Raw genomic sequence first — 22,712 nt, 5'->3', positions numbered from 1 at the left:
TTTCGTCATTGTAAAGGAATTTTTCGTAGTTAAATTCATACCGTGGCATAAGCTGGCTCTCCATTCGGGTGGACGGATGAGCCATTAGCATGTCGAATTGGCAATCCTGTGAAAGCTCAAAATCAATGTCGAAAAATATTATAACTTCCTTCTCTAAATACAACTCTTTACAATTGTCTCTTTTTGTTTTGTTTTGAAGCATTCCCGCGGCTATTATACATTCGATGCGATTCGACCTTAATATGAGTAGAATTGAACATAAATAAACTCACCCTCAAGTATGGCAGCTTCAATGTTAACCATATACACACAAAGTCCTCATCCCAATATTCTAATTCCGAGCCTCGAAACTCAATAAAGTTACATTTGAATGGCTTTCTCTCGATGTTTGAGAGGTGAAATGAAGCACAACTCTATAGTGATGTTGAATACTGTTTATTATTAGATAGATTGGACGCCGCTCATTTTTTGAAACTTAGAAAAGTTTTTCAAACGAGTTCTGTTTAGGTATGTTTGATTGCATGTCTCGTTCCGTCGATTTAAAAACTTTCAAAAAGTCAACGTCACCAAAAAAAAAAATGATAAACGCAACGTAATTTATAAAAAGGTAGCGTGATTGTCTAGACAAGAACCACTTCGGTTTTCTGGGGCTTCTTTGAATCTTGTCAAGAAACGATATGGCATGGCCTGATCACCGGTTCTGTTTTGTTTCGATCTTGTAGTTCTGACCTCTAACCAGGATCTCGAGCTATTTGAAATTACTGTCTACGACCAGGAGGCCATACGCAAAGCATGCGTTGGAGACCTTCGGCCTTTTTCGTCGTCGTACTGCCTATTTTTGCCGTACCCAACTAATTGCTTCGGAAAGTTGCCCGATCTGTAACACGTATAGTAAGCACTCAACCCGAACGGCACCTGTACTTTGCATATTTTGCTGTTCTCATTGATTCTAATCCTTTGCTAAGTCACTGCTTATTTGTGTGTTTTGAATTTGCAAGACATGGGGCAGGATAAAGCAGAATGTTAAACCTTGAACATACGAAGTAAATAGTGAATTCTCTGGGATGAAAAAATGAGTCACAAGTCTGTTTCTAGCTTTATCATAAGTTCGAAAAGCAACTCGGTCTTTTTCATATGATCACATATGATCACATGCCGAGGTACAGTGAAGTCTAGGTATGATATGTTTATTCCGAAAAGATTAAATAAATAGAGGTATAATTGCGCCAAAAGTTTTGTTTTTTAGAGCACCAATACTAATGAATGAAAATTGTCACCTCTTTGAACGAAGGAAAAAGTAAAACCAGTTACTAGTGACCCTTAGAATGCAGAGAACGAGGCTGCGTCGAACTCGCAGTTAAAAGCAATGTCTTGAGGACATTCAGGAATGGCCTCATTTGTAAGAGAAAACATATCAAGTTGGTCGTTCCAGTTTTGAGTCACATCTGCCTTTGAGAATACAAGATCGTCTTGCTCAAGCTCCTTGATAAAAGCACTCAAGTCGAGATCATCTGCGACTGGTGTGGAAAGGGGGCTTGGGAGAGAAGGCTCTTGAGAGAAATTTTGAGGTTGAGCGTTTTGCAATTGGTCAAGCTTGATGAATGGCTCAGAGAGACTTCTTTTATGTACCTTCAGAGAAGTCTTTGGGCCTCTGTAAGTCTTGAACTGAATTCCGCCAGCGGATTTTCTTCTAGACTCAGAAACGGAACGGGCTCTCTTATGTGTGAGATTTGGAGTGGGGTATACGTTTGTTTGTGTTTGAAGTTGTGTTTTTTGTTCAAAGTAGTTGTTCTGAGGCTCGGCAACCTGTTCATTGTAGAAAGGCTCCAGAATCTTTTGAGTTTGGAAATTTTGAGGTGCATCGAAGTCACAGTTCAAGTTCAACAAACCTAAACCGAAAAGATCGTTTTCTTGGGGGATATTGTTTCCGTAGTAGAAAGGCAAATCCAATTCCTCGCCGTATGAATTGTTCAGCGAGACGGAGTCACTTCTTCCGACATATGTGGGGGAGGAGATGACGGAAGTGTTTGCCGACAGAGCCGCCGACATAGACGAGAAATCGCTGTTAGACGAAAGTGAAGCCAGTTCATCATCGCTAGACTTGACCGGGCTCAAATCCACGAAAACAAAGTCTTTTGGCATTCCTGGTTTGGAGCGAGGTCTCTTTGAAGGTGGACGCTTTTGCAAGAAAGACTTGCCAGCGGCGGAAATTCTCAAAGAATTGTTCAAACATTCAAGAGAAGAATTGTTCTCTTTTCCAGATGGACCGGAGCACGAGGCTCTTTTGACGCGCCACAATTTTTTACCGTTTGGTGGAGGTGCAACTTGCATGCTGAAATGTTAGAGACTGGTGCTTATGTACTAAAGGTTTTGCAGCCACATACTTTGATATAATAGATGAGTAAAGTTAACTAATTTATAGTTCACACTGAACAAGAATTATTGTGGAACGGGAACCACATATATATATACATTTATTCAAATTGCAACTGAGGAGAAATTGAAAAATGGGGTAAGTTACCATTGCGTTGTCTCACAGCTTGAGATCGCATACATCGGATACAAGAGGCATGATACGGCCTTACCTGCGTCATGCAGCACTTACATCGTTCGGTTTTGAGCTCCGAAACTTGGCCTATTAAGGCTAAAAGAGGGTAGGTAATTGATGTACCCCAGATTTAGTTTGGCATCTAGTCTGGCGTATGTGCAGGTCATGCATCTACCGGGAGAGCCGCTACCGTAAGGCACTGGGGATTGCATGCTATCGTTCTTAATTTAAGCTTAATTGAGATCAACGAAAACTTTGGAACAAAGAAGTCGGTCCAGATCACGTATTTAGTCTCTAGAATATAGATTTATTGTACTATTTGCAATTCTCAAGCTAAGGCCTTTAAAGGATCTCTATACCACAGCCCCGACCCTTATTTCTCAAAACCTCCTTGACGTTAGGTACTTTGCCTCTTTAGGCAAGTATATCTGCACACAGGATGCACGAACCGTCTGGGGTATGCCGGCCAAAAGGCACAACCTCATTTACTTGATTAGGCAAGTCCGGTTTATACAGCACCTCTCCGCTTTGAAACGGTTAGAGATGAGACTTGGAGTGGCTATCCCCGCCTAAGACTCATTATTCTTTCCGCAGGACCGACTCAAACAGACTAAACTCAAAATACGGACCGAGGCCGTATTTCAAAATCTCGCGCCCGGGTAGTTGGACATTTCATCCCTTCAGTCCTAGAATAGAAGTCTGATTCAATAAGATTCTCTCATACAGACTGCACGGCTAAACACTGCGACTATACTGTTTGTCAGTGACTAAACAAGAAATCGGTAGCAATGACGTTTATGCAGCCAACCTAATCGGGTATCTGATACTCGATTAGGCCTAGTTTAAGCGTTCTTGCAGAAATACGACTTGCCCGATGTTACAACCTTACCCATTACGTAATGCGGACGAGGATTGGACTTGGGTTTGATCACTTGGCCAAGGTAATGGTCACCAGAGAGGAAGAACAACGCGTCATCAGCAAACCACCGTTAGGAGGGACAGGCGCGTTTAATTTTCCGCCAAGGGTTCCACAATCCCACAACAAATTTTGGTCCAGCTTATTTTCAAGCCTACCCATTGTGGCACTTACCCGCATTCACCAATTTAGATTGTTCCATTCGCAGCAGATCTGATACACCTGTACATGTGGGAAAAGGTACAACAGATTGGCTGCGGAAAAAAATCGCCGACACAATTTGTCATTTGGCCTAACTAGGCTCGACTGTGGCGCAGCGATAAGCTTTATGGAAGCGGAGAACTCCAGAGCCGTGATGTGCTTAAACGGGCGGACTTATCCTGCAGACACCCCAGGCTTGTGCCTAATCGGGCCCACGGCATATACTCGAAGCCGATCCTTACATCGTCGACATAAGCGAAGCAATCTCATGTTTAGGCTTCTCCACTTTTCGTCTCCAACTGTAGCCCTGATAGACGGAGCTTAAACGGTCGAGGCATTGCAGGTAGGTCGACGGCGCCTGCACCTATATGCACCTTATAAACCTAATCGGGCCGAGTATGCATGACGATTGCAGCCTAAATCTTTAGAAGCAAACGTTGTTGTCAATCAAACGCTTGGAAGGTCCTGGGGTATATGACGTAAACCTTCGATGACGTTTCTTTTCATCTTCCAACCTAAAAATTGTGAGACAGCGAAAAGCAAGGCTGACTTTTTCCATTCTTCAGCAATGATGCTTGCAAGTTGTTGACGTCCATCGGCGCAATTTGGGATGCCGATTCAATCCACCTCGCCGTAAGGGGTATAATCATTCCGATCTCCTGTGCTACACAAATGCAGGTTATGTCCTTTGAGGCCGCTTGCGCGGCTAACTTTGTGGAGACGCATTCTGAAGAACCGAGGTCTCATAGATTTGATTATCCGGATGGTCCGGGCGTACCAAGGCAAACGTCATTTTTATGCGGAGCAAGTAGATTGGAAGATTTGAAAATTCTGAAGAATACAAGTTTTTGCTCCGATTTTTCGTGTTCATTTTTTGGTTCTTTGGCCAAGCCGACGAGGTGAAGTCTGGAACTTGCGGCTCACAGTCATTTTTCTGCGGCCAACTTTAAATTATGCCGATGCCAGACGAGGCACCACGCGCAATGGATGCCTGTACGCATCTTGTATCGGTAATCCACTAAAGCGGAATAAAGTGTGGGGGGAAAAATGCCCAGGAGGTCTAGCTCGGAAGATTCGATGTGACAATTGAGAGTGAAACTCGACTTCTCGGACTCCGGCGGGTTACAAATTCTAGTAGCCAATTTCTGGAGCTCTTGTGGTGTAACGTAGGAATTGACCTTGACTTTTTGTGTCTCTAAATAATCATGTTAGTGCTCGCTCCGCTTCAATGAAGACAGAATCCCACGAAACATGAAATTGAGATAATTATGCTCAGTAAAAAAAAGGTAATACTGTCATAGAAACCTGTTGTCTTGATTTTGACGATCTCTTAAAATGTATGGCCGTTAATCACTCTCGAACTCAGATCAATGATATATCCCCAAGCCTACCACAGTTCAGCTAGGATTAGACGGTAAATTGCTGAAAATCCTCCACTCATGAAATTAAATATTTACAAGAACTAAGCATGAAGTCCGATACCCGAAGAAAAATGGCGCTGCCTCCATAAACTAGTTGCCAGAACTGTTCTTCTTTTCTTCCTCCAATTTCTTCTCCTCCAAACCCTTCCGAATCCTTTCCTTCGCCTCTGGCGTGTATTCCAATGTCCTCGAGTCCGTATGGCGAAATTGGAATCCGATTCTTTCCTGTTTTCGTCTTTCCACCTCTTCTGGCAGATGGGGTGTGTACTTGATGAACTCAAAATCCTTCCCAACAGAATTGAAAGCATACATTCCAACAGCCATGGCTATGGTGGCCACTATGAGCTTGTGTGAGAATGGTGCCGAGGGCGGAAGCTTGTTCATTCTGTTGGAGTACTTTGTTAAATGAAGAGATCTGGAATGGGTGCGAAAATGTATGGTGTGTCGGAGGAGTTAGGGGAGTGAATTAAAAGAAGGTTTTCTTTATTAGTGCGGGATCGAGAATTCATGCGATAATTTGTTCTTGTAAGTTGATATATTTGGATGTTTGATATCTGATTCGTTCGGTTCAGTGGTGTCAGCTTTGCCTAGTTTTTGTTAAGTTCAATGAATTAATATATTATTCGAGGAAGACATCGAAGCAAAGATCTAGCAAATATGGAATATGATCTCTTTCTGGTTTTGTTGTTAGAATCGTAATCCAACTCTGCGAGGAGTCGTTGGTGGCTAGCAAGTTGAGCCGTTCAACACTACACATACAATGAAGGATCTTGAGGTCTTCAAATATAAAGCGACACTGATAAGTATACCATCGACAGCCAATTTAGGAAGATTGGATATTACCTCTTGGATGCTGATGGGTGGGCGTAACTCCGAATTCGTCAAGTAATTGAAGGTCATTTCCTATTTAGGCAATTGGTGAGCCCAACAAGGTATCGCTAATCCCGAATGAATCGGACAATTTACCGATTTGAGGCAAATCAGATGATACGATCGAGCAACAAGAACATTCTTGCCACGCTGCATTACATCGATTCGGTGAAAGATTCCCGTTAATGGCCATGGGTTTCGTGCAAATCTCTGGCCACATAACCCAAAGCGGCTCAACAAATTTTCTAGAAGGCAGGTGCCAGATCGTCAAGAATGTTGGGAAGTATTCCAAGTTTTCCATCGCCAAATTCTTCAGGGGCAACTTTTCTCTCTTCGGTTATACTTAGCTGCGTAGTACATTGTGAGCCGGAGAGTCGAGCGAATACATAAGACCGCCAGGATTCCATTTCCAATACTTCCCATTCGTATATTCCTTATGTTCTTTGTTCTAATCACTATTTGATGCTTTTCAATTTGTGTCAGTTTGTCGAAAGAAGGCTCTGCATGACCTACCGAAAGACAGGCAATGTCAAAACGGCGTGCATAAAAATTAATTTGATCCTTCAATTCATAAAGAAAAATGATCCTACTCAACTTCAACCCAAAACCCTTTTTTTCTCAGACCACCCTCTCTCATTATGCTCCCTATGATTTATGCAGCACACGACCAGCGGACCTAAACCTGACTCTGCAACCAGACACTCTCCACAAACCACCCAATGGCAGCATTACCCAAAAGAATCATCAAGGAGACCCAGAGACTAGTCTCGGACCCCGTCCCTGGCATCACTGCCACACCGTCCGAAGAGAACTTGCGGTATTTCCAGGTGACCATTGACGGACCTTCGTCGTCACCATACGCCAAAGGTCGATTCGACTTGGAATTGTTTTTGCCTGATGACTATCCTATGTGTGCGCCTAAAGTGCGGTTTTTGACGAAAATATACCATCCCAACATCGACAAGTTGGGTAGAATCTGTCTCGATGTGCTCAAGGATAATTGGTCGCCTGCTTTACAGATTAGAACCATATTGTTGAGTATCCAGGCATTGCTAGGTGCTCCGAACCCAGACGATCCGTTGGCCAATGACGTTGCTGTAGACTGGAAAAGCGACGAGGCTAAGGCTATTGCAACTGCTAAAGAGTGGACAGAGAAGTACGCTGTTCCAAGCACTGACTCCTCGTAGCTGGTCTCTATCTTATATACATCTGTGGCTGGTCCCCAGCATACCAATATATTTCAAACTCTGAGTTTGCCATTGTAGGATTGTGTTTTTTGCCGAGATGGCTGCCAGTAATGTAGAGCATGAGAAGAACCTAACAAACTGGCAACGTGAGTCCAATGGTCCAATTGTACAGGCCTAAAATCAAAAGCATGGCCACGAAACTGGACATGACAGAAACAGCTCCATATGTGTAAGAAGGTGACATTGTCAAGGCACAAAGCTCGACAATGAAAGTAGACACGGTAGTGAGACAGCCACAGAAGCCATCATCGAGCCCCACAAGAACATCACAAGCCTGGGAATGATCAACAATTGGAATTGATGATAGTTTTGATTTTCTTCCTCGTATTAGGAGATTGAAAATTGTAAGAAGTATAGACCCGCAGAAATTGGCGGTGTATGTGCCCAAAGGAAAGTCCTTCTTAATCGGGTTCAATTTCTTTGACAATGCAAAACGAAGAATGGCTCCCCATGGAGCAAAGAGGCAGGATAGCGTCCACTCACGCCATGTGTTTCCTTTCTTCAAGGCAATGAGAACGATCACGACTATGTAGGCAGCCACACCAAAGGCAGAGCTAAGGAGCTCCAAGAAATAGTAGCCCCTAGGCAGGAGCGAGTAATTGAGACGCTCAAGGTATCTAGACGCATGCTTTCCCGCGCGATATCCCGCAAGGGAGAGGCCCAAATGTGTAAGGACAACCTCAATTGCGCCCATGACTCCATAGCCAGCGTTTGGATACTTTGCAACTACCGGCGGAAGATTCGCAGCTTTATTGAACATCTCAAGGATCATGCTGGAAAAACTACTACACAGACCACAGAACCCGGTCGTGATGCCTACGTAAAAAGGTATAGCTCCCTTGGTCGGAAAAAGAGGCAGCTTTCCGTCGGCCGCCAACAACAACTGCAGCCACAAAAGCTCCGATTCCATCGCCATGCCCATCACATAACAGGCCGCAAAATTCGCCCACACCAAACCCCCGAGATATGCACCTGGATAGGATGTAAGTGCAATTAGACCCTTTCTAGCTAACACACCCCAAATCGAGCCGCATGCAATGTTCAACAATGTAGCCGCCAACGAAGACTTCACAATGGGTCTGTCAAGATGTAGAGCATGAAGAAAATTCGCTCTTTCCTTATGTGGAAACCCTTCAGGTAGTGCTTCAGACACAGATTCTGCTTCAAGTCTAGATAAATTAGACTCTGTGTGTTGTCTTTGCTGGGCAAGATTTCGTCGAGAGAGTTGGGAGTATGCCATTGGTTGCTGGTCGTTTGACTGTCCCGCCGCTTTGGGATTAGAAATTGCTGAATTCAGAGACATGCTCATTTGAGTGGGACTTGTTATCAATGTGTCAATGAGTAGTCTGTATTGGGACTGTATGACTCGTCTGCAGGTGGCTGCAACTTTTCAGGGTGCATTATTTCTGGGAGATAATCTACGGTGATACAGTACATTTGTTACATTGGGAGAATATGTGTGTGAGTGCAAAGCATTTGAAGATGTATGGAAATTTCAAATGAGAGCGAGTTTTGGAGCGTTCTTCTCTTTTTGATAGATGCACGATTCCGCTAAGACAATTCCGCCACGACAATTCCTTGTCAGCAATAAAAGATCTTCGTATCTGCATTGGGCGGCGCCGAAGATGCTTTAGCCTTCTATCTCCTACTGTTTTCCTCGTAATATTTTGACAAGTCTATTTTTGGTTGGGGCGTTCGCACCGGCGAACACACATAACCATCGCTGGCTAAATATAGTCTTCGATTCATCGAAACAAAAACAACTTTATCTCAGGATTGAGACACCAATATTATGATTCAAGCCGTAGTAGTCGTTTTCCGTTAATTTTTGCCCTAAAGGGCCATGCACTTTGAATTAAAAATAGACCACGGGAAAAAAAATACATTTACTCATTTTAAAAAATCGAGAACGTTCCGAATACTTGGGGATCTTCGCATTGGAAGTTTCAGAAATCTCTTTTTCATAATTTTATTAAACCCCAAAAGACTGTTTCCGCTAGAAAATTTTGGTCCACCCCAATTAGTAGATTAATAAATCTCCTGCAGACACCACGTTTAGCGTTCGTACTCCTGCGCGAAACGTTATTCTGCAACTCCAACTACGATGTCTGTCAAAAACACAACAAAGAGTCGAAAACTTAATTTAGAAATTTCTCAGAAACTCTAAAGCCCACAACGCCAAAAATCATCAATTTTTCCCATCGACATCTATAGACATCTATGCTCATACGCGTACTAGCGGAAGTCTCAACAAACGTTTACCTGGGCATCTAACGCAGATGTCAAATCAGAGCCCAAGTGCTCCACCACCACCATCATGCCCAAGTAATCGAAACCAACTACCTGACGGATTCCCACCGCTTGGCTATTAATAGCCAGCCTCACCAACTACAACTTTATTTTGGCTAAGAAATTAGGTTGTTATTTCCTGCTTCCTGGCTTAACCCTTCATTTCCAGCTGCATCTCCCCTGCAGGCGAGAGACGCGAATGGGCTACTTCGGAGAAGAGGGAGGCAAAAAAACCCGGTGCAACTAGATCGCTTTAGATCCTATATAAGACATATTCGCCCTCCCAAAGGAGCCTAATTGTATCTAATTTGGTCATCCTGGATTTACCCCTGCTTTTGTCCATCCTTCTATTCCCATAGCCCTTGGTGTGTACTTCCTTTGACGAATCAAAAGACATCACCTCTCACCATTCCAGCCTGGAGCACTCAATATTACCCAAAATCTTGGATCAAACCAGTCCTGCCCATTCCTTTCATCCTTTCCAATTTATCATCCGGAGCTCGCCGTTGTACTCTACGGCTACTCTTCTGAACACGTTTGATCTGCGCAGAGATTACACACATCACAACCACAGGCGTCACCACCGCGCACCATCACCATGGATCTGTTCCTATACCCAAAGAGTCCCTTCAGCGATTCGTTTGCTGAGTCGGGCTCGGCGCGATCAGAGACGCTGTCCATAGCCTCAACGCCTAGCATAGTAGGTACTCCCAATCTTGAGGTGCGGGAACCGCCCAAGCCGCAGAAACTCCGCTTTTTGGATGTCCAGTCGGACTCCTCTGATAGCCTATCGCCGTTCAATGACCACAACGCTACGTTTAGGCCGCCTGGTGCCGCCAGGCCGCCAGGAACACCACTCCACTCCATGTTCCCACCCGAAGATGAGCCGACGGAAATGAAAAGACTTCGATGGGGTACTACTCGCCGGGCGGCTGGCCGCCCCAAGGGTGGGGTTCACCGCTCTCGTACGCTCAAACAGCTCTTTAACAGGGACTCTCCCTCTAAAAAGTCCTCATCTTCTCATGCCCACGGCGCCAAATCAAGCAATAACTCAAGTGATTCTGAGAGCGCTATAGATGACTCTCTAAATATTATAGACGATTATGGAGACGATCCTGCTGCAGCCAAAGATCCTAAGGATCGCAAATCCGAGGAGCGGACACTCGCATTTAACAGAACTCTCCCGCAAAACCTACTAGATCCTGAGACGGGGCTTCCGGCTCAGGCTTACCCAAGAAACAAAATCCGGACAGCCAAGTATACACCTCTTTCCTTCTTTCCAAAGAACGTCTGGGGCCAGTTCTCGACCGATATCGCAAATGGGTATTTCTTGTTTGTGATTATCTTGGGTGTTTTCCCTCTTTTTGGTGTCCCTTCACCTGTTCTTGCGGCTGTGCCGCTCATATTCATTGTCTGCGTCACAGCGCTTAAGGACTCCATCGAAGACTCTCAAAGAACAGCCACAGACATGGAAGTGAACAATCAATCCACGCACATACTCACGCAAGTACGCGAAACTGCGCTGGGTTTCATCTATAAGAACCAGAATGTGTGTGATGAGAATGTGTCTTTATGGCGTCAGTTCAAAAAATGGAACACTCGCCGACTCTTCCAGTTTCTCGGATTCATGAAGCGTATTACCTCCAAGAAATCTGAAGCAGTCAAGTTAAAATCTGAAGCATCCAAGAAGGCAACCACACAAGACCGCAAGAGTTTCGATAGTGTTGCGGAGTTCAATCGCTACTCTATGGTCTCGATTGCAACCCACAAAACTCACAAAAAACCCAACTCCCGTGTTTCCTGCGCCCTGAGTAAAACCCTAGCTTTTTCGAAAAAGACTTGGAAGGAAGTTCGTGTCGGAGATATTGTGAGAATCCAAAACAACGAAGAGGTTCCGGCTGATGTAATGATCCTTGCATCCAGCGACGAAGACAATTGTTGTTTCGTGGAGACAAAGAACCTTGATGGAGAAACAAACTTGAAAGTTAAACAAGCTGTCAAGCTCACTGCGGAGTCTGATTTGAAACGCGCAGACGATTACATGGGAATCGATTTTCAGATCGAATCTGAAGGTCCACATCCAAACTTATACCTGTATCAAGGAGCTGTGCTATACGATGATGATGGTGTTCTTGGAAAGGAACCGGTAACAATTAACAACATGATGTTGCGGGGATGCTTTTTGCGCAATACCAAATGGATTACGGGTATTGTTGTTTTCACTGGCTCAGATACCAAAATCATGCTTAACTCAGGGCTCAGCCCTACAAAAAAATCCCGGTTGTCTCGTGAATTGAATTACTATGTTCTCCTCAACTTTATCATTCTCTTCATCATTTGTTTTTTGTCTGGTCTCATCAGTGGACTAATCTACAGAAATCAAGATACCTCAAGAGAAGAATTCGAATTCGGTACTATTGCAGGTACACCCGCAAAAAATGGTCTTGTGAACTTCATCGTTGCAGTTATTTTATACCAATCACTTGTTCCAATTTCACTTTACATTACCATTGAAATTATCAAGTTGATCCAGGCTTACTTTATTCACTGTGATGTCGGTTTGTATTATGACAAATTAGATTTACCTTGCAATCCGAAAACCTGGAGTATCTCTGATGATTTGGGCCAGGTTGAGTACATTTTTAGCGACAAGACTGGAACTTTAACTCAGAACTTGATGGAATTTCGCAAATGTACCATCAATGGTATCTCCTATGGTCGCGCTTACACTGAAGCATTGGCTGGTCTCCGCAGAAGACAAGGAGTTGACGTGGAGACGGAGTCTAGAATTGAAAGGGGCCTCATTGCCCTCGATAGGGTCGAAATGCTTTCTTCTTTGCGCTCCATCAGCTCGAACATCTACGATGACGACCTTACTTTTGTCAGTAAAGAATTCGTTTTTGATTTGGCGGGCAAATCAGGTGATATACAGAAACATGCCGCTGAAGAGTTCATGTTAGCTTTATCGCTTTGTCATTCTATTCTTTTGGAGGATGACCCTAAAAACCCCGGAAAGACATTGTTGAAAGCGCAATCACCAGATGAAGCTGCCCTTGTGGGTACCGCAAGGTCATTAGGCTTCAACTTTTGTGACAAGACGAAAAGAGGATATGTTGTCCGCATTCAGGGCCAAAAGCGTGAATATCAAGTTCTCAACACCTTAGAGTTCAATTCGACGAGAAAGAGAATGAGCGCTATCATTAAACTCCCGAGCGACAACGATGCTGATGAGCCTAGAGTTGTCTTGTATTGTAAGGGTGCGGATTCTATCATTTATTCCAGATTGCTGACAACTGAAAATGATCCTCAGATGCTCAACGAAACATCTCAACATTTGGAAGGTTTTGCAACTGAGGGTTTGAGAACCCTCTGTATTGCTAGAAGGGAACTCACTTGGGCTGAATATGAAGAGTTCAATGCTCGCCACCTCGAGGCTGCTGCTTCATTGACTGACCGTGAAGCCAAGATGGAAGAAGTTGCCGATTCCATTGAAAGAGAACTTGTCCTCATTGGAGGAACAGCTATTGAAGATCGTCTTCAAGATGGTGTCCCAGAGTCTATATCGACCTTAGCTCAAGCAGGCATTAAGCTATGGGTATTGACAGGAGACAAAGTGGAGACAGCCATCAACATTGGATTCTCTTGTAATCTTTTGGGCAATGATATGGAGCTTTTGGTCTTAAAGACTGACCTCCTGAGTGAGGATCGAAAGACACACTCTATTGACTCAGGGGACTCGGATGTTGAAATTATCGACAAACTTATTACCGGCTATCTCATGCGCTATTTCCAGATGACGGGTTCGATCGAAGAACTCGAAGAAGCCATGAAAGACCACTCCGCGCCATCGGAGGGATTTGGTGTAGTGATCGATGGTGACGCTTTAAAGCTAGCTTTAGCAGACCCAGAAATCCAGCGCAAATTCCTTCTCTTGTGCAAACAATGTAAGGCAGTTTTATGCTGTCGTGTGTCCCCTGCTCAGAAGGCAGCTGTTGTCAAAATGGTCAAGGATACGCTTGATGTTATGACACTTGCAATCGGAGATGGCTCCAATGATGTCGCAATGATCCAAACAGCTGACATCGGAGTGGGAATTGCGGGAGAGGAGGGAAGACAGGCGGCTATGTCATCCGACTATGCCGTTGGGCAATTCCGTTTTTTGACGAGGCTTTTGTTGACTCATGGTAGATGGTCCTACAAACGTTTCTCCGAAATGATTCCTTGCTTCTTCTACAAAAACATCAACTACACGTTTTCTCAATTTTGGTTCAGTTTCTTCTGTGGTTTTGATGGAACCTACATGTTCAATGTAACATACTTGATGCTCTATCATGTTGTTTTCACATCGTTGCCAGTCATTACTCTTGGTGTGTTTGATCAAGACGTCAACGCGGCGGTATCGATGGTCACTCCTCAATTGTATCGTTCTGGTATATTGAGAAGTGAATTTACTGAGAGCAAGTTCTGGATTTACCTCATGGACGGAATCTTCCAGTCCCTTGTATCGTTCTTCTTTCCTTACTTGGTCTATGCCAAAACGTTTCAGACCCACAATGGGTGGGGATCTGATCACCGGTTTGCCATTGGAATTTTAGTGGCCACCATATCATGTCTGTCGTCAAACTTATATGTGTTGTTTCATCAATACAGATGGGATTGGGTTTCGTTTCTACTGGTCTCCGTTTCTATTCTTATTATTTTCCTCTGGACAATCATTTGGACGTCAGGATTGTGGTCCTCGGAGTTTTATGACACTGGTCGCATCATGTTCTCACTGGGCACCTTTTGGGCCTGTTTTGCCATTGCAGTCTGTGTATGCCTCTTACCTCTGTTTGTTCATGATGTGATCCAGAGGTTATTTTATCCTACAGACAGTGATCTTATCAGAGAATGTGTCAAAAGAGGAGATTATAAGAAGTATCCCGACAATTATGACCCAACAGATCCCTTAAGGGCTGTGGTTGATGACAAAGTTACGGAAGACCTTCAGGCCTCGCCTGATACGAGCGGCACTATGGCAAGTGAAGCCGAATTGACCAAGAGACATTCTACGATTTTGCAGAGGGGCCAAACGAAGTCAATCTATCACGACAATATGTCTATTATCGACACATACAACCTTGCGCCAACCGCAACAGCAATGACCGATGAGGTTTACGAGTTGAAGGAGCTCAAGTCCAACAATTTAGAAAAGCAGAAATCTCACATCAGAGTATCATTAGAAACCAGTGATGTGACCACAGCCATTGGTCTCCGGAGATCGATGGATACACCCCGGCCACTCTAAACGAGTTGTCGTACATAAATAAATAAAGATAATATTCATATTTATCATTTCAAACATTAGTCATTTTAGTTTCTTCGGATTATCTTGTTATTGGCTGCAAATCAGTGAAGCTAATGAGACTGGAACAGGAAATCATTAAGGGCGGTCAAAGTTCAAAATCAATATGGGCGCATTTTTTTTTTTCTTTTTTGGTGCTACTCCATTGCTACGACAATTGCTGGGCCAACGCAACTTTTATCCGATTGGACGCCAACAATCTCAAACGAGAGGTATGCGAGTAACTGGAAGAAGTGAAGATCGATAAATCCGAAGCCAAACCCCGCCGAGACGAAACTGTGATTTTTAAGTCTACAAAAGGCCTTTTACGAATTGAATTTTGATATTCTGTAAAAATCAGTGACAGAGTTCGGCGATAAAAATTTTCTAATTCACAGTTATCACCGTGAACATTGGCGTTGACGTAAAATCTCAAATAAAGCGGAATTGCAAGATATGGACAAGAACAAAGTAACAAAAAATGCAAAAGTAAAAACGAAAAGACAAGGAACAATTTCACAAAACTCACCAAAAAAGTCAAACAGAAACTTTCAATAATTATTCACGTAGAGATCTACCAATTTAACCACGTCTCCTATCACTAAAGCCGACCCAGAGAGCCATCTCCAGCACTTTTACACGAAAACATGGATTTTTTCCCTACAAAAAAACGCGCCTGCAATCCACAAAAACTACACATGCTGCGAACCACAAAATCAGCCTCATTGACCTAAATTGATGTCTCCACACCGAAGGTCCACGGACGGAAAATTGATACCTTGCCTTGCAAAAGAAATGTTAGAAACACCCCGAAAAGGGCGTAGCACCTGCACAGAGGGGCTGGTACACACGACCAGATGGTGATCTGACCAATGAGGCGCGGCGAATCGCCCCGACATTCACCGGGTCACGTGTGCCGCGCGTAGACCAACGAGCTGCGGAAGAAAACCCTCGCGAAAATTTTCTGACTATATATAAGGTACAGCTACCCCCGAGAGTGCGAATTTTTTTCTTCTTCAGACTAGTTTCTCAGTACAAACTTCGTATCTAATATATTCTATAAAAATGGCTGGTGACAACTCTTTCCTTATCGACTTCTTGATGGGTGGTGTCTCTGCCGCCGTCTCTAAGACCGCTGCTGCTCCAATTGAGAGAGTCAAGTTGTTGATTCAAAACCAAGATGAGATGATCAAGCAAGGTCGTTTGGCTAGAAAGTACGATGGTATCGTCGAGTGTTTCAAGAGAACCGCTGCTGACGAGGGTGTCGTTTCCTTCTGGAGAGGTAACACCGCTAACGTTATCAGATACTTCCCAACCCAAGCCTTGAACTTCGCTTTCAAGGACAAGTTCAAGAAGATGTTCAACTTCAACCAGAAGGAGAACTACTGGAAGTGGTTCGCCGGTAACTTGGCTTCCGGTGGTATGGCTGGTGCCACCTCTTTGGCTTTCGTCTACTCTTTGGACTACGCCAGAACCAGATTGGCTAACGACGCCAAGTCCACCAAGGTTGGTGGCGGTGACAGACAATTCAACGGTTTGTTCGACGTCTACAAGAAGACTTTGGCTTCTGACGGTATTGCTGGTTTGTACAGAGGTTTCGGTCCATCCGTTGTCGGTATTGTTGTCTACAGAGGTTTGTACTTCGGTTTGTACGACTCCTTGAAGCCTGTCGTTTTGGTTGGTCCATTGGAGGGTTCTTTCCTCGCTTCTTTCCTTTTGGGTTGGGCTGTCACCACTGGTGCTTCCACCGCTTCTTACCCATTGGACACTGTTAGAAGAAGAATGATGATGACTTCCGGTCAAGCCGTCAAGTACAACGGTGCTTTCGACTGTTTCAAGAAGGTTGTCGCTGCTGAGGGTGTCGCTTCCTTGTTTAAGGGTTGCGGTGCTAACATCTTGAGAGGTGTTGCCGGTGCCGGTGTCATCTCCATGTACGACCAATTGCAAGTTATCTTGTTCGGTAAGAAGTTCTAAGTTAACTAGGAGTGCGCATATATATTTACTCTGATATTTATACAGTTAATTTGAACCTTTTATTATCCATTCGTAGTTGTCTTATTTCTTCGTCATCATTGCTTGTTGTCCACTGCATTCTCCAGAAGGTTTGTAGCCAGTACACTCATCGCCAAATTCTATTTTTGTTTACTTTGTCAAAGGCTTCTGCTTCAAATGGCAATATGGCACACGATGATATTCGACTTCATGTTTAGTAACCTTGCTTTGCTGAGATGTGCCAATAAGAAAAGATAGATCCTTGACCACAGATTTATTTGATTAAAAAGAATCGTCTTAATGTTCGAGCTACAATTTTTAATTTTTATAATCGTTTAATTGTAAAAGTATAATTTTTGGTCTTCACCTGCAAATAATGTACCAGGACATAACTCCAGAAACAATCGAGGTGACATATACCACTCCAGATTATGTCAATTCTCGATGTATCGAAGGGCCTGTTTCCTGATATCCCCCAAGATTTGTTGGCTCAGACCGAGATAGTATAAAAAAAAATCAAACTATTTCTTATCGAAGTGCAAGTACAAAACATTGCATCCGCTTTGCAAATTGTAAACGATTTTCTCGTTCTTCGAGTAGCCCAATTTGCTCAAAACACCATCACAGTTAGCCAATTGATGGAAACTGTTTGAAGTAGATGGGCTTCCGTCCACGTCACTGAAAAATGTCACTGAAAACCGGCCAGGCTCGAAGATTCTCAAAACCTTCACCATGACGCCCACAATATCAACCGAAGAGTTGCTAGAGAATGGGAAGTTGGTTTCGAAAGAAGCATACGACCAACCGCTTTCAGGTGTCACATGAAGAGTATAGTAGTGACCGTCCTTGGTGTCGCTCACAGAGTTTGACGAGAATCCACAAGGAGTGAAAGCAAAACCATCATGGATGAAGTGTGGCTTAGCGTTTTCGCCATTCTCCTCTTCGTCAGAAAGCTCCATGTTGTCACTCAACTGAGGCGAAGGCATAGCGCCTGCTTCAATGTTGGAAACTTCAGGAAACAGTTTGACGAAGGAGCCGTCCAAGACAGAGTCTAAACCAGTCTTCTGCATGATTTCGGCACCAAAGTCATGACCCAAGTCATGATCTTCGGAGTCACTTTCGACAAGACTCTCAGCACCAGGGTTACGTTTAGCAACGAATGCCTTGGTTTTGTCCTTGGACAAGTTGGTCATCAAAATCTCGAAAGTCTGATCGTCGCTTGGCTGGGAAGACTGTGAGGTATTTCCAATTCCTCCCACATACAAGTACCAATGATCATCTGATGACGAGTCACCTAAAACGTACAGTTTTCCACGCACAAAGTGATCGTTGAGAAGCTTGACCTCGTTTTTCCAGTCGGTGTGGACATGGATCTGTTTTTGAGGAAACATGAAGCTTCTACGGGAGTAAAAGACCTTGTAGACCGACTTCGAGTCAATAGGCGAGGTCAAAGCGTTGCTCGAGGCACCAATGTAGGAACGAGCAACCTCGAACAATTCATCGAGACAAGCCAAGGTTGTGGTTGTACCGCAGGTCTTCAAGATCATCTTGTGTGGGAAGACGAAGAGAGAGGACTCAGACAACAAGTATGCGTCAACCGAGGGCGACGATTTCATGGACAAGATCTTGCAATTGACCAAATCCAAAACGTGCTGCCATTTTTCCAACGGAACGGCTCTCAAGCCCTCCTTTACGAAGGACAGAGGGATTTCAGAAGGCGATGGCCAGAACCAGACTTCAAGGAGCTTTTCAGGACCCTCAAAGGCGAACGAGGAGTCCAAGTTAGCAGACAAGACATGGTCGACATAAGTGTCTTCGGAGTAAGCAGGAGCGACCATTTTTTAAGATTGAATGGAGTGGGTTGAAACTTACTTTGCGATTAGATTAGTTTCGACAGAACCGAAGAGAAGAAACAAGAAAGCGGCTCTGGAGGAGGGACAAGCGAATGCTCAACAAAAGACAAGCCGAAAGAGGGCGGCGAATATTTTTTTTTTCTGTTTTCAAGGATGATCAGAGTCTATCACTAAAGGCGGAAGGGGGAGGGTCAACAACCGATAGTGAAGAGAATAGGCGCAGAAAGCAGCGCTAAGAGTGGATACTCAAAATGGGATAGTGTGAATGGGACCAGGCGAATGTTAGCCAGGGTGAAGGAGTTTGCTGGGGATGTGGGAGTTCGCTCGTGAAGGTTTCTTCGGCATAAACCACTTGATTCTTCGTCAGAAGGCGGTCAAAATTGGGGCAAGAGCAGGTCTTTCTACGAAAGGTGTCTTGCGGGGTTTCCAGTTAAAGGAGATGAGGTGAAAAAAAAAGCAGCGGTGGGCGGCCGAAAGCAAAAGTTGTCAGTGGAGGGTGAAAGTATAAGGCCGACTGAAAAATTGTAGAGTCAGAGTGCATTGGCACTGCAGGCAGCACCGCTTTTTTTTTTGCAGCTGCGCCCTCTAGGCATATGGGAGAGGGACATATGATAGGATAGGAGGGGCTAGGGGTGCGGGATTTACAGTTGCGGGATTTTTTTTTAGAGGAGTGTTTTGAAAAAGTTGTTTTGGTGAAACGGAAATTCTCTCTGGTTTTTTTTGACGCTGGCACCTCGACATCTGCGGGTTCATGCATCCCGTTATCTTTGTGACTGGTCCTGCAGGGCCCCCACGATCCCTTGCTGTTAGTGGGTGACTGGCAGAGGATGGGAACGGGAGGGATATTTCTTTACTTTGTTTTTCATTATTCAATCTTTCGTTTTTGCTCTTTCTTTATTTCTTTTCATTTTTATTTCTTTTCGTTTCATTTTATTCTTTTTCTTTGGTGTTTCACATTGACATCGTCTATGGATGGCTTGAGGTGTAAATCACCTGGGACGTTTGACCTGCGGCTGAGAGTGAGACACGTTGTGGCCGTTGCCAATGCAGTTTGCACCCATTTGAGTATTTTAACGGTTTCGGATTTTTTCCTCTTTCAATTGTTTTGAAGCAGAAATAATGCTTTTGGTTGGTCTCTTTCCGTAGTGAGTTGTGGGTATCCAACGTCACAAAATACATAACAACAGCTAGACTTAAAACACGGAATCAGTGGCCGATTTCTGCAAATGACCCCAATTTTTGTCTCCCACATGAATGAAATAGTCGGTCCCATTCCATCACGCAAAATTTCAATCCCCACCTATTATCCATTTATCCATATTTGCAGCCACTCATCGCACTACTATTAGGCAAGTATTACCTCTCGTAAATGGTCACTCCACAAGAGTCTTGATGTAGCCTGCGCCAACAACAACTAATATATTCATTTTTTCTCGCTTCCACCATGCCATTATTCACCTTTGACGAAGAAGCCCTCCTGGCAGAAGTCTCTGCCATCGATTTCGAAAGCGAAGACCCAGTGGCATACCAGCCGCAAGAAGAATCGCAGCCGCTAGGAATTCCAATCACTCGCCGTCCCTCGTCTGTTTATAGGAGACTCTCGGTGCGGTCGTCCGCGCCCCGGAGCGTTGGAATCACCATTCCTGCTGACTTCGGCCACGACGCTCCAAACACACTCAAACGGCTGCTTTGCGACTTCGAGCCCATTCGCGTGTTGGGCCAGGGCGCCTACGGAAAGGTCCACTTGGTGCGCGACCAATTGAATGGAAACTTGTATGCGCAGAAGCAGATCCGGAAGCCTCAGATTGACGTTCAGGTGACCGATGAAGATACCACCAGTGACTGGAAGTCGGCTCATGTGCAGCGCACCATTGCCGAGCGTCAGATCTTGAGTCAGATCTCGCACCACTCCAATATTGTCAAGCTCTTCTATGCGTTCCAGGACCACGACAAGTTCTACCTTCTTTTGCAGTACATCCCTGGTGGAGAATTGTTCCACCATTTGACCGCGGCAAACAACACGCTCGGAAACGTGTTCTTGGAAGAACATGTTGCTTTCTACGCGGCTGAAATGGCCCTAGGCTTGAAACATCTCCACCAGTTGGGTATAGTCTACCGGGACCTCAAACCGGAAAACTGCCTTCTTGACACTTCCGGACACTTGGTTCTCACCGATTTTGGCCTTTCGAAGGCCATTGAGGTTGGCGAGACGGAGCTAGAATGCCGCTCCATCATCGGTACCCCTGAGTACATGGCTCCCGAGATCCTAAAAGGCGAAACCTATGACTATCCAGTTGACTGGTGGCTGCTTGGATGTGTCATATATGACATGATGATGGGCAAACCTCCCTTCACGGGAAAGTCGCACAAGGTCATCCAGGACAAGATCATTAAATCGAAGCCCCACTATCCAATGTATTTCTCGCAAGATGCTAAGGATCTTCTCGGCAAACTTTTGCAGAAAAACCCTCTGAAGCGGATTGCTGTGGATGCCTCTTGGAACACCTTTGCAAGCCACAGATTTTTTAGAAAGATCGACTGGAAAACAATTGAGGACCAACTGGCCCAGCCCCCAATCATCCCTGTCATTACGGATCCATCACTTGCAGAGAATTTCTCAGAGGAATTCACAACGATGAAGATCAGCAACTATGATGTTGGGCCTGGACAGATGGTAAGCAACAACGTCTCTGCTTCTCCGCATATGTTCAAAGGGTTCAGCTACACTGCTAGTCACAGTTACATCGAGAAGTACAAAGCATAGTGGCAGTCAGAAACAATAACCTATTTAAAGAAAGGAATTGCACCAACCCTCGCAGATTTATAGATTCATCGGTATTTGTATTATATGTATTTGGTATAGTGGTCATAATTGTAGTAACCTACAGGATATTGTATGTTCTCACCCAGCATGCTTTGCAGAATCTCAATGGAGATCCGAAACATCCTGTTGGTATTTGCCCTAACGTTTTTATAATGATATTTACGTCAATTACCTGAGCTCGAACAGCCGCCCCTTGTTTTGAGGAAGCAATTGACGCAAAAGAGATCAGCGGGACAATTAATTAGAGTTTTTGACCCGAATTATCAATGTATTCACTGAATTCTACGAGTTCAGGAGTATGTGATTCAAGATGTAGATGTTAAAGATAACGTTTCAAGGACGGCTCTCATATCTATTCAGAAGAACATGGGACAAGTATTGGCATAAATAAACCAAATGATACTACGAGATCCACGCACAGCATGTTTTTAATATTATTGATGCTCACAACTAGACTTATTGAGTTAATTCTCGTCTTTAAGGTGATATTTTACCTCTCTTTTGCAGCCTCGATCACCTTGCCTTTTAGAAAATGAGCTACAAGACGCTCGGTTGAACTAGGATACTGCGAGCCTTTCTTTCTGTTGAATATATACCGTTAGGATTTTATCTTGCTCAGTACTCGAAAATTATATTAATTTTTCGAAATCACAACATCGTTCGGGTGCTATCGGTGAGATTGTCCGTCATACGAAACTAAGATTAAGAGTTTTAGGACAGTGGAATGATGTATCCCTATCCAACATACTATCGTGAGATATGATGGATCTTGTAAGATCCGAGTTTAAATGTGAGTCTCATTCGCTTGCTCGAAAAATTCCAATTATTGCACTACTCCGTAACACAAACATCACGATGTCTGTCAGAGAAGGGTTTGTGCTTTCAACTTGGCCGAATTTACAGGATTCCGGATGCTATGTTACCTAGCCAACCTATCGGCTTCACTATTGAATATTCTTCAGTTCAATAACTAGATTCAATCCATTTCCTCATTTCATCCTCTCTGCTGCACATTGAGGTGTCATCCTGCACCTTCTCGTATTTAGAAGTATTATAACCACTACTACTTTCTCAAAACTGCACTCTGATTTTTCATGGTCTGCTCCAAAAAGCTGGAACCAACCTAAATTTACTTCCAGTTCATGCCTTTACGACCCGAGGAAGCTTCGCCATCCTCAAAAAGGGCCAGGTCTCACCCGACTAACTTGAGTCAACCTCGAGGAAAAGC

The 22,712-nt window shown here is 44.2% G+C and overlaps 7 protein-coding genes across 7 annotated transcripts; 4 read left to right on the top strand and 3 right to left on the bottom strand.

The window, feature by feature from the left end:
* Window positions 1-1,320: 1,320 nt before the first annotated feature.
* Window positions 1,321-2,331, bottom strand: PUMCH_002528 (uncharacterized protein; the record flags this gene model as incomplete). Its single annotated transcript, XM_063021535.1, has 1 exon — window positions 1,321-2,331. One exon carries the CDS (start codon window positions 2,329-2,331, stop codon window positions 1,321-1,323), a length of 1,011 nt encoding a protein of 336 aa, XP_062877605.1.
* A 4,344-nt stretch (window positions 2,332-6,675) lies between these two features.
* PUMCH_002527 (uncharacterized protein) lies at window positions 6,676-7,143 on the top strand (the record flags this gene model as incomplete). The annotated part of the gene is made up of 1 exon (XM_063021534.1): window positions 6,676-7,143. The coding sequence occupies one exon, from the start codon at window positions 6,676-6,678 to the stop codon at window positions 7,141-7,143; it is 468 nt and encodes a 155-aa protein (XP_062877604.1).
* Window positions 7,144-7,273: 130 nt separating this feature from the next.
* On the bottom strand, window positions 7,274-8,512 carry PUMCH_002526 (uncharacterized protein; the record flags this gene model as incomplete). Its single annotated transcript, XM_063021533.1, has 1 exon — window positions 7,274-8,512. One exon carries the CDS (start codon window positions 8,510-8,512, stop codon window positions 7,274-7,276), a length of 1,239 nt encoding a protein of 412 aa, XP_062877603.1.
* A 1,578-nt stretch (window positions 8,513-10,090) lies between these two features.
* Window positions 10,091-14,779, top strand: PUMCH_002525 (uncharacterized protein; the record flags this gene model as incomplete). Its single annotated transcript, XM_063021532.1, has 1 exon — window positions 10,091-14,779. One exon carries the CDS (start codon window positions 10,091-10,093, stop codon window positions 14,777-14,779), a length of 4,689 nt encoding a protein of 1,562 aa, XP_062877602.1.
* A 1,101-nt stretch (window positions 14,780-15,880) lies between these two features.
* Window positions 15,881-16,789, top strand: PUMCH_002524 (uncharacterized protein; the record flags this gene model as incomplete). The annotated part of the gene is made up of 1 exon (XM_063021531.1): window positions 15,881-16,789. The coding sequence occupies one exon, from the start codon at window positions 15,881-15,883 to the stop codon at window positions 16,787-16,789; it is 909 nt and encodes a 302-aa protein (XP_062877601.1).
* Window positions 16,790-17,328: 539 nt separating this feature from the next.
* Window positions 17,329-18,645, bottom strand: PUMCH_002523 (uncharacterized protein; the record flags this gene model as incomplete). The annotated part of the gene is made up of 1 exon (XM_063021530.1): window positions 17,329-18,645. One exon carries the CDS (start codon window positions 18,643-18,645, stop codon window positions 17,329-17,331), a length of 1,317 nt encoding a protein of 438 aa, XP_062877600.1.
* Window positions 18,646-20,104: 1,459 nt separating this feature from the next.
* PUMCH_002522 (uncharacterized protein) lies at window positions 20,105-21,424 on the top strand (the record flags this gene model as incomplete). The annotated part of the gene is made up of 1 exon (XM_063021529.1): window positions 20,105-21,424. One exon carries the CDS (start codon window positions 20,105-20,107, stop codon window positions 21,422-21,424), a length of 1,320 nt encoding a protein of 439 aa, XP_062877599.1.
* Between the last annotated feature and the right edge of the window lie 1,288 nt (window positions 21,425-22,712).

This window comes from Australozyma saopauloensis, chromosome 3 (genome assembly GCF_035610405.1).
Source record: "Australozyma saopauloensis chromosome 3, complete sequence".
In the NCBI taxonomy this organism is placed as follows: Eukaryota; Fungi; Ascomycota; class Pichiomycetes; order Serinales; family Metschnikowiaceae; genus Australozyma; species Australozyma saopauloensis.
Note: the sequence above shows the minus strand (reverse complement) of the source record. Positions and strands in the feature narration are given on the sequence as shown.